The sequence below is a fragment of the Anas acuta genome, chromosome 3, assembly GCF_963932015.1.
Source record: "Anas acuta chromosome 3, bAnaAcu1.1, whole genome shotgun sequence".
NCBI lineage: Eukaryota > Metazoa > Chordata > Aves > Anseriformes > Anatidae > Anas > Anas acuta.
The window spans coordinates 74,347,156-74,361,530 of NC_088981.1; the positions used below are offsets into that span (position 1 = coordinate 74,347,156).

Here is a 14,375-nt window from a genome sequence, read left to right on the forward strand (position 1 = left end):
GCAGAAGTCTATCTAAAGCCTTCTTCTAGCCCATGCTCTGTGAAAAATAAAAATAAAAAAAAAAAATAATGCTGTAGGGCTCTTTTGTCCACTCCAGAATAAATAGAGCAGTATTTACAAAGGGCTAATATCCTTTTGGGACATGGAGATGCTCAGCAACTGTTGGAATACAAAGGGATGATGTTCCCGAATCTTGATTACAGATAAACTGTGTTTAGAACAAAGCTTGGTTTATAAAACAGGAGCATTGGGACAATAAGGGATCAAATCAGGCTTTGCTGTGAGCTGAATCATCATTATTTCTGTAATAGAAAGCTATGTGATTGATTTGGGTGTAGTGAACAAAAATTTTGTTGGGATCTAACATATTTTTTGGGGGTCTATAATTCAAGTAGAATTGTTTTCACTGATTATGTGTTTCCTGGAGAAAGCCACAGAGGGGCTGGTTCAGATGTGATGACTCAAAGGAAGGAAAGTGGTTAGCAGACTAGAAAATGGTGACAGGAGAGAATGTCTATTTTTGGAAGCAACCTGGATTTATGCTGGATTCAAGTGGTCATGCAGCCACCACCTACCCACATTAAGTACGGATTTAGGACACCGCAGACACAGGATTTCTATCTAACTTAAGCAACTCACTTTTCATTGTGTTGCTTATTCCATTCTGTAAACGGGAAAGCAATGCTCTTTAAGGTGATTATGAGCATGTAAATATTAATGCTTGTTAGAAAATCAAACACTGTAATAAAGATCTCCACTGGAAATATATACAAAGTAAAACAACTACAAGGAAAGTTAAATTAAGGATTTTGTTTACAATTGTTTGGTAAAACAAAGAAAAAAAAAGACAAATGGAGACTTAAATGTATGTGTTAATTTAAAACAAAAGCTGTTTTCAGTGTTTTCAGAGGGTGCATGGTAAAAGGACATTGGTTATGTCTTTTAAAATGTTAACAAATATAGCCATAATTTCAGAAATATTTCAATTAATTCAGATGAAATAATATCCATTATTTTAAAATTACAACAAAAATTATCTATGATTTAATTGCCTGAGAGAAAGTCTTTAAATAAACTGAAATAGTGCAAGGATTTGTAATTAATGTGGCAGACAAAAGTGGGTAAATTGTAATTATGAATCATCTAGATTATTGAAAAGAAAATTTAAGATAATTAAAGGATGAAATCTCTTATCAACCATTCACTGGTTATCTGACAGATTTAAAGAGATTGATACAAGTTGATACGAGTAGGATTACAGAATGCTAATGAAACACTAAAACATGTTTCAGTCAAGAATAGGTAATTTTATTTGCTTTTTTTTTTACAGAGAATTTTAATGAATGCCTTAACAATGTCTCTTCAATGGATTAATCAATAATTACATTTCCATGCCGTATTTTTAGTTTTAGATCCATCACCTGACATATTTTAAAATAAATAATTCAAGCTACGTTTGCTTACATGGCTAGTAATGCTTATCTTTACAAAGCTGTTTGTCACTTTAAAAAGGGAGAAAAACTGTAAAATTGATCTGCCCAGGAGACCAAGAAAGAAGGCTTCATGTAACAATCAGAGCCTCACTATATTTGGTTCATTTAAAAAAAAAAAAAAAAAAAGAAAACATATGATGTATGAGTGAGCCTTGAGGAATGCAGGCAAGTGTGGAACATCAATTCCTGCAGTTTACAAGTGCAAACATTATATAAAAATTCCCATTAATTTAATTTATGTTGGGCAAGTTGTTGTATAAATTATAACACACTCACTCACCTTCATGAGTTGTAATGAAAAATGGCTAACCAGGAACATTCTGAGACTTTTTAAAAAATAATTTTTGGGTTGCTGAGCTCACTGGACTCAGGATCAATTATCTAACTCTCATAACCTTTTCCCAACAAATGAGAAAAATAAACCTGGTTAAAATCTGTACAATCTAGGACACCTGAGCAATGATCATACTTCAATTCTTAGTGTCAAATATGTCAATATTAATTATAATGTAATAAGATCCCAACATCCAAATAAACAGATGGAAAATTGGTCATTCGATTATACCCCAGAATCAGAATTGCTAGTCTATGTAGAATCTGTTCATCCACGGATAATCCGTAACAAAGACCATATTTAGTTGTACCTTCCATTCAAAATGTAACAGTACTTTCAGGAGGTTGTTTTTTAGAGTAGGAGTGGAAGAACAGGTAATTGATTTATGATATTGCTAGAATTTTTCACCAGCTTCCAAAGAAACCCTGGAAGTCCTGTATACTAAGGTCCCAGCATCTCCGTATTTATTAAGTTTGTTGTGTAAATAACAAAAGACATAAAAGACATCCTGCTGATATAAAATGCAACCAAATTTGGTCTCATGAAAATTATGCTGATAGTGCAGATTTTTAGTATGATGGATAACCCACACATATTAATGAGAGCTGAACAACTGGTGTCCTGGAAAGAGATTCTTAAGTCAAGTTGTCACATTTTACAGGAAAAAGATGTCACCATATAACCTTCTTCAACCAGAATATCTTGTAGACAGGATTAATAACATTCCAATAAACCACTTACCTTTTGTTATTCATGCTGCATAGTGTTTGCATTTTGCTAACAATCCATTTTCACAAGCACTCTACATGAACACAGCAGTTAAAAACAAAGCCAAAAAGAGAAACTCAGTTACCTGGAGAAAAGACAAAACAAGTAGAGAATAGGTAACAAAATGACAAGAAGCAAACAAACAAAACAAAACAAACAAAAAAAAGGTTCCTGTGTTTGACAGGTGTTTTCTAGAATATGATTGATAGATCAGGGATTCCTATAACAATAACCCATGTACAGAAGGAAGAAAGAAGACAAAAACAAACAAAACGGCAGGTAACAACAGTTGAGGAGAAGGCAGGGATACTTAATTTCTTTGCCTCGGTCTTCACTGGTAGTCAGGCTTACCACGTCTCAAGTCTCTGAACCTCTAGAAGGAGACTGTCAGAGCAGAGTCCCTCCCACTGTAAGTGAAAAACAAGTTTGGGACCTCCTGATGCAACTTAACAACCACAAGTCTATGGCACCTGATGACATGTATCCCAGGGTCCTGAAAGACTTGACTGATGTAGTTGCCAGGCCTCTCTTCATCATATTTGAAAAGTCTTGGTAGTCAGGTGAAGTCCCTGATGACTGGAAAAAGGGAAACATCACTCATATTTTTAAAAAGAGTAGAAAGGAAGACCTCAGGAACTACAGACCAGTGAGTCTCGTCTCACCTCTGTTCCTGGAAAGATCATGGAACAGATTCTCCTGGAAACAAAGTTGAGGCACATGCAAGAGAAAGAGGTGATCAGAGACAGCCAGCACAGTTTCACAAAGGGTAAATTATTCCTGACTGACATCTGGTGGCCTTCTGTGATGGAGTGATTGCATCAATCAACAAGTGAAGACCTACTAATGTCATACACTTAGACTTCTGTAAGGCTTTTTACACAGTTCTGCATGATATCATGATCTTTAAATTGGAGAGAGATGGGTTTGAATGATGGCCCATTCAGTGGATAAGGAATGAGCTCGATGGCCACACACAGAAAATTGTGATCAATGGCTCTATGTCCAGGTGAAGGCCAGTGATTAGTGGTGTCCTTCAGGGGTCTGTCTTGGGACAGATACTGTTTAATATTATTATCAATGAAATAGACAGTGGGATTGAGTGCAACCTCTGCAAGTTTGTAGATGACATCAGGCTGAATGGTTCAGTCGATACAACAGAAGGGATTCCATCCCAAGAAACCTGGACAAACTTGAAAACTGGGACCATGTGAACCTAATGAGTTTCTAAGTGCAAGGCGCTGCACCTGGTTTGAGGCAATCCTAGACATGAGTACAGACTGGGAGCAGAACTCATCAAGGAAAGCCCAGCAGTTGGGTGTTCTGGTGGAAAAAAATCTTGGCATGATCCACCAGTGTATGCTTGCAGCCCAGAAGGCTAACTGCATCCTGGGCTGCATCAAAAGATGAATGGCCAACAGGTCAAGGGAGGTGATTGTCCCCTTCTTCTCTGCCCTCATGAAGCCCCACTTGGAATACTGCATTTGGGTCTCAGGCCCCCAGCACAAAAAAAAAAAAAAAAAAAAAAAAGAAAAAAAGTGGATCTGTTAGAGTGGGTCCAGAGGAGGTCCACAAGGATTAGAAGAAGGCTGGAACACCTCTCCTATGAAGAAGGGCTAAGAGAACTGGAGATGTGTGTCAGGCCCTATATAGGCAGATAGAAGAAGCCTCATATGCACAAGCTCTGGACCTCACGGAGGGCTTCAATCACCCCACTATCTGTTGGAGGAACAACACTGTAAGGCATAGGCAATCCACAAAGTTCCTGAAATGCATTAATTAATGATAACTTCCTTCTGCAAGTGATAGAGAAGCCAATGAGAAGAGGTGCCATGCTGGACCTCATTCTCACCAATAAGGAGGAGCTTGCAGGGAATGTGAAACTCAAGGGCAGCCTTGGTTGCAGTGACAACTGAATCCAGAGGGCAGTGAGGAGGGAGCACAGCAAGGTTGCTGCCTTGGACTTCTAGAGAGCAAACTGGCCTCTTCAGGGATCTGCTTGGTAGAGAACCATAGGAGAAAGCCCTGGAGGGAAGAAGAGTCCAAGAAAGCTGGTTGACATTCAAGGATCACATGGAGCAAGAATATTGAGAAGGTGGAGGTAGTCAATGACTTTTTTAGAATAGAATCATAGAATCATTAAGATTGGAAAAGACTTTCAAGATCATCTGGTCCAACATACCTATACTTTTTTACCTTCAGTCTTCACTGGCAGGTGTTCTAACCACAAAACCCAAGCCACAGAAGACAATGGCAGAGACTGGGAGAACAATGAACTGCCCACTCTAGGAGAAGATCAGGTTCAAGACCAGATGAGGAACTTAAAGGTACACACATCCATAGGACTTGAAGAGATACATCCATGGGTCCTGAGGAAACTGACAGATGTAGTTGTTAAGTCACTATCCATCATATTTGAGAAGTCACGGCAGTCTAGTGATGTTCCCCCTGACTAGAAGGGGGTAACTATAATCCCCATTATTAAAAAGAGGGAAAAGGAAGACCCAGGGAACACCAGGCCAGTCACTCTCATCTCTGTGTCTGGAAAGAGCATGAAGCAGATCTACCTAGAAACTATGCTAAGCCACATGGAAAAAAGAAGTGACTGGTGATAGCCAACATGACAGTGCTAAGGGCAGATTGTGCCTGACAAATTTGGTGTCCTTCTGTAATAGGTTTACAGCATTGATGGATAGGGGAAGAGCAATTGACATCACCTACCTCAATCTGTTCAAAGCATTTAACAGTGTCCAAAAATACATCCTTGTCTCTAAATTGGAGCAAGAAAATATTTTGATGGATGGACTACTTGGTGGGTAAGGAATTGGCTGCATGGTCATACCCAAAAAGTTGCAGTCAATGGCTCAATGTCCAAGTGGAGATCAGTAAAGATCGGTGTTCCTCAGGGGTCAGTATTGGGACCAGCACTGTTAAAGATCTTTGTTGGTAACATGGAAAATGAGACTATGTATCACTTCAACCCAAGATGTGTAGTGTAGTTGACATGCTGGAGAGAAGGGATGCCATCCAGAGAGAAGACTTTGACAAGCTTGAGAGGTGGGCCTGTGTGAATCTCATGATCAACAAGCCAAAGTGCAAGGTGCTGCAACTGGATTGGGGCAATCCCAAGCACAAATACAGCCTGGGTGGAGAATTCATTGTGAGCAACCCCGAGGAGGTATTGGGGGCATAACCTGGGGGTATTGTTTGATGAGAATCTTCACACAAGCCAGCAATGTGCACTTGCAGCCCAGAAAGCCAACCATATCAAAAGAATGCATCAAAAGATAACCATATCAAAAGCAACCATATCAAAAGAATGCATATCAAAAGGCTTCATCAAAAGAAGCGTGGCCAGCAGGTCAAGGGAGTTGATTGACTGCCTCTACTCTGCTCTTGTGAGACACCACCTGGAGTACTGCATTCAGCTCTGGGCCCTCCGGCAGAAAAAGGACATGGACCTATCAAAATAAGTCTAGAGGCAATGAGGATGATCACCTGTCCTATGAAGAGGCTGAGGGAGTTGGGGTTGTTCAGCCTGGAGAAGGGAAGGCTCTGAGGAAACCATATAGCAATCTTCCAGTACCTTAAAGGGACTACAAGGAAGCTGAGGAGGGACCCTTTTTCAGGGAGTGTAGTGATAAGAGAAGGAGTAATGTTATTAAGCCAAAAAAAAAAAAAAAAAAAAAAAAGGTTAAATTTAGATTAGATATTAAGAAGAAGTTTTTCACTCAGACGGTGGTGAGGCACAGGAACAGGTTACCCTAAAAAGCTGTGGATTCCCCATCCCTAGAATTGTTTTAGGCCAGGTTGGATGGGGCTTTGAGCAACCTGATGTATTGGAAAATGTTGCTGACCATGGCAGGGAGGTTGGAATGAGATGATCTTTAAGGTCTCTTCCAACCCAAACTGTTCTCTGATTCTATGAGTCTTTCTCAGTCTGAAGAAGAGAAGCTCCAGGGAGAACTCACTGCAGCTTTTTAGTACTTAAAAAGAGGTTATATAAAATATGGAGAGTGACTTTTTACTCAGGCAGATAGTGATAGGACAAAGGGGAATGCTTTTAAGCTAAAAGACAGGAGATTTATGTTTGATGTTAGGAGGAAATTCTTCACTCAGTGAGTGGTGAGGAATTGGAACAAGTTGCCTAAAGAAATTTTGGATGTCCATCCCTCAAGGTGTTTAAGGTCAAGTTGGATTGGCCCTGGGTAACCTGATCTAGAGAGTGGCATCCCTGCCCATGACAGAGGTGTTGGAACTAGATGATTTTTAAGGTTCCTGCTAACCCAAGCCATTCTATGATTCCATAATTCAATAATTCAGTGATTTGTGAACTATAATTATAGGACAGATGCCTCTATGATAAGCCCACAACTAATTTTACATAACAAAAATGAGCATTTTTATTACAGACATTAATACACAAAATGACTTTGCAGATGTACATATTAAAAATTTTGTTGTTTATTGATTTACCAGTCTAAATGATACAGACTGCATGGATAATGTTTATCAGTTGGCAAAAACAGAATGATATGGATGCCATCACTACATTAGGTTGCTTTCCACTCCCTGGACTGAACAGCCAGCGGACTGGCAAAGAACTTTTGGCATAAATCTATTTAAAGCTTTGGATTTGCACCTTCAAAACAAAATCAAATTAATGTTTGATATGAATTTGTTCTCCAATAGTTGATATAACCCGAAGGAACATTGTGAACAGCTCAAGCTTTGATCCATCGTCAGTGTTTTTACAGAAACTTTCAGGTAGGCTTAATGTAGGACTAAGTCTCTTATTTCTTCCAAGCAATTTCCCATGAACCTCATTCTCATAAAACTGCTGTGGTCATGGCAAAGAAGGAGCTGTAAGATTTTTCCATTAGTCATATCTCATGCTAGAGATCCTAAGTAGCTGGAAAAATAATTACGAATATGATGTATGAAATGGAAAGAAAGGCATTCCCTTGGCCCTGAAAATTCCTGAAGGATCTATCCATATAAAATTCCCATTGTACACTTAAACAATTTAAATAAATTAAAAAAAAAAAAAAGTTAATCATTAGAGCAGTATTCCTTGAAGAAAAAAAGGTAAAATATAAAGCTGATATGTTTTGCTTTAAGATCAGATGCATCATTTCCTTTCATTTATCTACACTGAGCATTTTTCTCAAATTCCCATTATATAGTCATTCCATCAGTCACAGAAAAAGAGTGATGTTAGAAAGAAACATAAGGAAGTATATCCTTAGTTTTAATTTGAATTATCTTTCATATAAAATTTCTAATTATGTCTATAAGATAATTAATAAAGTAGGATTAACATAGTTTTTTGACAACAATAGTCTTGTTGAACTAAGTGGGGAGCTATGATGAAGGAAGGCAAGGTGTTTAGTGTTCAACTTACCAAATTATGTAATCACATTTTTTCAGACTTAATCATAAGTTTCAACAATTCAAAGTTCTGTTTAGCAAAGCTCATAGTGTGTACAACCCTTCTTTTTATGCCTTAACACACGTCTCATTTTTAATATAAATGATTTCATATAAAAACATTTTCAGAAGCTGTGTGAATATGGTATTCTATATTCCTATACCCTGACCATGTAGGGAAAATTCCAGTGAGATGGGTTGCTGTGATAGCTCCTCTGTGACAGTGTAATTATTTTTTGTTTGTTTGTTTGTTTGTTTATGCTGTAGCAATTAGGATTTCAGGCAATGAGATAAAACAATATAATACTAGACTGGCAGTCAATCAGATCACTATCACTTCAAAGACCATTTAAGAAGATCTACTTTTTTTATTATTTATATAGCTCCATAGTTCATGGTGCTACATAGACCAAGTCAAAGACAGATTCCCTGCCCCCTAAGAGCTTACAGTCTAGGCAAGCAGAACAGGAGAAAATAACAGGCAGGGGACAGAGAGAGAGGGGTATTAAATGAAGAAACAGACAGTAGATTACAGTCACATGAAAAATTAGTGTGGTGTCTTGGTGGAAATAAACTGGGGAGATGAGGTGCTTGAGTAACATTATTTTTAATTAGGACTACATATTGTAGGAAAGACATAAGAAAAAGGTTTTAAAAATGTTTGAAAGGAAAAGGACACCAACATGCTTGAGGTTGGAAAGTAATGATCTTGGATGTCAAAAAAGTCAACCTTAGCAACTTCTCCTTTTCCTTTACACCCTTGAAAATATGACAAAAAGTACAAATTCTTCTGCACACTTTTTGGTCATATTTTGCTTTTAATATTGTATCAGTACACAATTTTCTGAATACAGTCTTCGTTGATATATTGGACAAAATCTTGATTACTCTGAAATAGGAGTTTTGTTACTGCTTTCAAAGGAGCCAGAATTTTAATCATTAGGTTTTGTGACTCAATGTATTTGAAAACTTCGGTGTATTTGGAGACTAAGTTAAGTTGTGTCTGAAGTAATTGAAATATTTTTCTAATATCTTTACTGTAATGATAATACAAAAATTATTTTATAGCATTATCATTTACCTCTGTTGTGTGCCATTATCTCTGCTCATGACATATTTTCACTGAAAACATTTTGATTTTGTAGTATAACATGACATTTCTCCTAGTTCACTTTGAGAGTTTACGTTTTTGTGGTTGTTGTTTTCTTGCTTTGTTTTGTTTTTCCCTTTGTGAATTTTGTTATTTCCACTCTGAAATGTTAACTAAATAATGTAACAGGGCTGAAGAATGCTATTTCATGTGTTTTTTTTTTGGAGGGGTTAGAGCACGAGTATTGATGAAGGCAGGAAGGACTAGTGCACAGAGTCTCAATTAATATAAACATTAAAAAACAAACAAACAAACAAACAAACAGGTTCTTTCAAACCTATACTGAATTCTTCAGCTTAAAATTAAGATAGAAACTTCAAAAAGTAATATCTCACACACACACACAAAAAAAAAAAAAAAAAGAAAAAAAAAAAAAAAACAGATACACCCTGGATATGCTCATATTTGTGTTTATGTAATAGAAGAATACTATGAAAATAGCCTGGTGATGCCAAATCCCCATCTACTATAAAGCACCATATTTTTGTTGAAGGCATCCAAGTGTTTGGCCCAGAATTTTTTCTACTGGTCTTCCTTCACAAATGATATTAATCATATTAATCAAAAAGATAGTGTTTTTGTTGTTGTTGTTTTTTGTGTGTGTATGGGTGATTTCTTCTATAATATCCACATAGCTATCTATTTCTATATAACCATGCTGAGGCAACCTCAAATCTCAATTGTGTGTCTAGAGAATCTTTAATATTATTTTATATATGTATATATATTTTAATAAAGTTCTTCTTTCAGTGTTTTTACCTGCAATTGTCATGTACCAGGTACCACCATAAAACTGATATAGCTGCTTTAAAGATCTTTATAGTGACATTCAAGGTCAGTCAGAGAAGTATTGATCATCCTGTCCTTAGAATTCAACAGACTAATTGATCTATTATATGAAACCATGTAAAACAGTTATATACAGATAGATTCTGAATCTCCAGGGGCAGCAGTTACTTAATTGATTTAAATTGGTGTAGTTCCATTGACTTTAATGTCACTGTAGAAATTTGTACTATATGAGCATTCAGAAGTCTTCCAAAATGAGGAAGTTTTCTTCAGAACAGATGATTTCCATCAAAATAATGAAGGAAAAATGAATCATTGAATCTTTTTGAGTAAAAAAAAGTACTAGCAGTGTTTTCTATTGCTTTGGGGTTCAACTGTTTGTTATTTTTTTTCTCTTGAAGTGTCTTACATTCATGTGAAAAATGCATAAATAATTATTAATGTACCAAAAAAAAGTAACAGTTTGAATTAGTATATATTTTTAAGAAATGCTATTATCCTACTATGAATCTGTGGAGCCATGCATTTCTAGTCTGGATTTTAAGTACAAATCTGTAGTTACTTTGTATGTTTGCTTTCATAATGGAAGGCTGAAATTCTCACTGAAATCCTAATAAAGCCACGCTACTTCAATGTTAGGAGTCAAATTCTTTTAAGGATCCTTACATATTGAAATATTTGGGACATACTCTACTTCCACATTTACTTTGTCTCACATAAAGGTTAATGAGAATTAGCCATGTACATCAAGTGGAGAACGGAACTCCTGCTTATTTCAACACTTGTAATGGAGAAAAAAAAAGAAAAAAGAAAAAAAAAGAAAAAAAATATTTGTCTGAATATAATACAGCATTTTATTTCATGATTTTACAAATTTTATTGTAAATCATCAAACAAACTCAATAGCCATTTTTTTTCCATTCCAAACCATCATAATTAGGAGTTTTCATTACGAAGTATGACAATTACTTTTTTCCCCCTTTGTATTTTAAAGAATTAACTTAAACTTAAATATGCATTACGTAAGCATACTAATTTTCAGAATCTTTGCTGAAGGTGTTTTTATCTTGTTTTTACTTCAGACAAAGATAACTTGTTCTTTGTTATCACATAAATGGGGATGAAACTCTCACAAACATCAGAGATTTTGCTTTCTCAGTCCCTATTCACAATGGAAATGGCCAGCTCAGTCTCTATGAAGATTTATGAGAACTGGGTAGTAGACACAAACCTCCCTACTTCCCCCCAAATTTCATTATATAGTTTCTAAAATTTGGGTTATATATCTTATACTCCTGTCCTAGAAAGATGATGAGAAGATTAAATTAAGCCCCAGAAAATAAATGATCTCATTACTCACCAATGACAGATTATTTATGATAATTGTAAGGTTGTTTTTTGCTTGTTTGTTTGTTATGTTATGTTTTGTTTTTAAATAGCCAAATTATTAAATTCCATATAAAGACCATCTTGATAATCTTTTTTGCTTGACATAACATACCAACATAGCCATCATATACACTTTTTTTGTTGAGATACAAATAAATTTACAGTAGCTGGAAGTACAAGATTCAGCATCTGTAGGGCAGGATGCTGAATCAAACTGTTCCAAACTGTTATGTCCAGGAACTCACCACAAGCAGGACATAAAATTAACTTTGTAGCAACTAAGAGCCAGATCCTGTAAAAACATATCATGATGTATGGGTTTCCCTCAGAAAACCTAGCAAACTTTATGGCCACATATTTAGTGGCAAGAATCAGGAGGACAGGACACTAAGCTGAAGCTGTTATAAGTACCAGTACCAACAGAAAGTACTGTACATGTGTTGTTCAAATCACACAGCAAAACCAAAATAACTAAAACTGACATAATTTTAATGCTTTTTCTTTTTTTTTGTTGTTGTTTCTTTTTTTATTTTTTATTTTTTATTTTTATTTTTTTTGCATTGGATTCAAACAGCAAACTGAGTGCACTTTAACTGTTATCACAATGTGGTCAAGAGGTCTGTGTCTTTTACCGTTTACACACAATTGTTCATGACAGCATGTTATCAGCCTAGTGGAAACCAGGGGTGTAGCATGGTAAGCAGTGGTGGTAGTGCACCTAGTTTTTATATTATCTAACTTGAAAATATGACTCTTCTAAGATTCCTTTTTCTTGATAAAAATAGTTTTCACCAAACGTTGGTGGTGCACACGCACTACCATTCATGCTTGGCATCACACCCCTGACAGAAACACATGTCCTTATTTTGTTGATAAAAAGTATTACAAAAATTTCCATACAAAAACTATTTTCATAGAAATCTTGCATTTCCACAAATAAACCTGAACATTTTTTTTTTTTTTGAAAAAAAAAAAAACTGCTCAAGAATTTTGTTCATTTAGTACTGTGACTGTACTGAAAAATGCAGTCCTCCTTAAAGTTCTCTACATTCACTTCTCTTAGGTGACCCATCCTACTTCCAACATTAGCGAGAATTGCACAGGCTCCATTGAGTTCAATTAGTAGCAGGAACAAGGGCTTCAAAACACATTCAGACTAAAATGTGAGCCCTGCATGTGTGAAACACACTTCTCCTCCCCTTCCCCCCCCCCTCCCCCCTCTTCATAGTTAAAAAAAAAAAAAAAAAAAAAAAGTAATTGCTTTTATCTAAAGATTGTAAGATACATTCCTTTGTACTCACAAAACTTTTATTCATCTAAATTTGGGTCAAAATTATGGATTATTTTTGTTGATGTTTTTTGTTTGTTTCTTTGTTTGTTAGATCACAGTTCCAGCCCAGGTGAATCATTGTTGTTGGCTTTTTTGTTTGTTTGTTTTTGTTTTTTTAATTATTATTTATTTACTTAGTTCAGTGACACAGACAGTCCAGAAAGCAGGTGAGCATTCCCATATTTATCCTTCTGTTCATGGGATTCATGTTTCTTTGCTTTAACATTTCTCCCATCCAGTAAGCTCATATTGCCTGTACAGATGGCAGTTACAGTTACCTACTCTTCCTATGCTTGGAAGTTCTGAAGAAAGTATAGTTTTTTGTTCCATTACAGTTCTGAGATATTACTTTTACTAGATTCCTTCCGTGGTTAGTAGCATCTCAGATATTTATTCTCCATCTCCTGGCAACAGTTGAACTTTAAAAGGAACCTGTAACTTCTCACTGAGACTGCATTTGAAACCAGCCACAAAACTCACATGGAACTTTCATTCATTCAGAATGGTGGAAACCCATGACGAACAGTGTAACCCCGCATAACTTGGTTGATCCATGATGCTTGTGATTCGAGTCTGGCCATTGCAACTGCTGAGATCACAGAGTCTCTAGTTCATAGACACAGCGGTATGAGGTAACTCATTTTATTTTGCACAGGTTGCATATTTCCACAGGAAACATTCTCGCAAGGTTGTTTGGAAAAAAGACGTCAGTTTGTGCTTGGGGTATTTGGCTTCCCAGCTCTATGCCATGGTTTCTTTACCTGGCAGCCTTCTGTCATTAAATGTGTGCATGTTGATAACTTCTTCTGTTTTCACAATAACGGGGGCCTGTGGCTTGTGTTTTAATCGACGCTGACACTTCAGAGACATCCTTAGCTCCTCTACCATGGCACTACAGAAGGACCTCTAGAGAGGAAAATAGAGGAAAAAGAAAAAAAAAAAAAAAAAGAAAAGAAAAGAAAGAGAAAGAGAGAGAGAAAGAGAGAAAGAGAGAGAGAGAGAAAGAGAGAGAGAGAAAGAAAGAGAGAGAGAAAGAGAGAGAGGAAGAAAGAGAGAAAAAAAAAAAAGGAAAAAAAAAAAAAGAAAAAAAGAGCCACATCTGTAAGAAATGTCTAGCTGCAATGCCTAGAAGCAGATTCATTCCTTTGGCACAGCCATGTCAGTCCTGTAAGTTTGCTTTGTCTCAGCCTGGAGCTCATAATAAATTACCATCTTTTAAATATGCATTGCATAATAATTAAAATGACTTATCAAGCTGCAGTGACTCACTGAAAAATTCACCTTGTCTCTACAATTATTTATCTGCCAGCTACTGACTATGCATGCACATGATACATAAAAATATTTCAAACAGATGTTCTGTTAACACAGTTTTGCCTTACAGGACAGTATCTGAATGTAACGTGTATATTAGGTATTCAGTAAAATTTCCTTTACCATATTTCAACTTAATACATTTCATTTCCATATGGTTTAAATAGCTGTTCCTTAACAAAACAATAAGCCTCAGAGTAGGAAATTTACCTGTTTAACTACTGTTAAAATGCAGACCTTTTAATGAAGTAAATCTACTTCCTTATTTCCAATATCTTCTTTATCTAAACACTTATTCCACTACTGAATATCATTTGTGAAGAATATATCTGCAAAAAATATTTTGTTTCATTCCATCTTTACCAAGAGCATAGTGTGAGA

At 36.1% G+C, this 14,375-nt stretch overlaps 1 protein-coding gene across 4 annotated transcripts in view; it reads right to left on the reverse strand.

Moving 5' to 3' along the window:
- Positions 1 to 10,789: 10,789 nt before the first annotated feature.
- GRIK2 (glutamate ionotropic receptor kainate type subunit 2) overlaps positions 10,790 to 14,375 on the reverse strand; it is a 400,442-nt gene continuing 396,856 nt past the window's right edge. For all 4 annotated transcript variants that reach the window (XM_068677832.1, XM_068677833.1, XM_068677831.1 and 1 more), the window contains one exon: positions 10,790 to 13,586. In XM_068677832.1, coding sequence (XP_068533933.1) covers positions 13,422 to 13,586 — 165 coding nt within the window. In that variant the 3' untranslated portion in view covers positions 10,790 to 13,421. The remainder of the gene's footprint in view (positions 13,587 to 14,375) is intronic.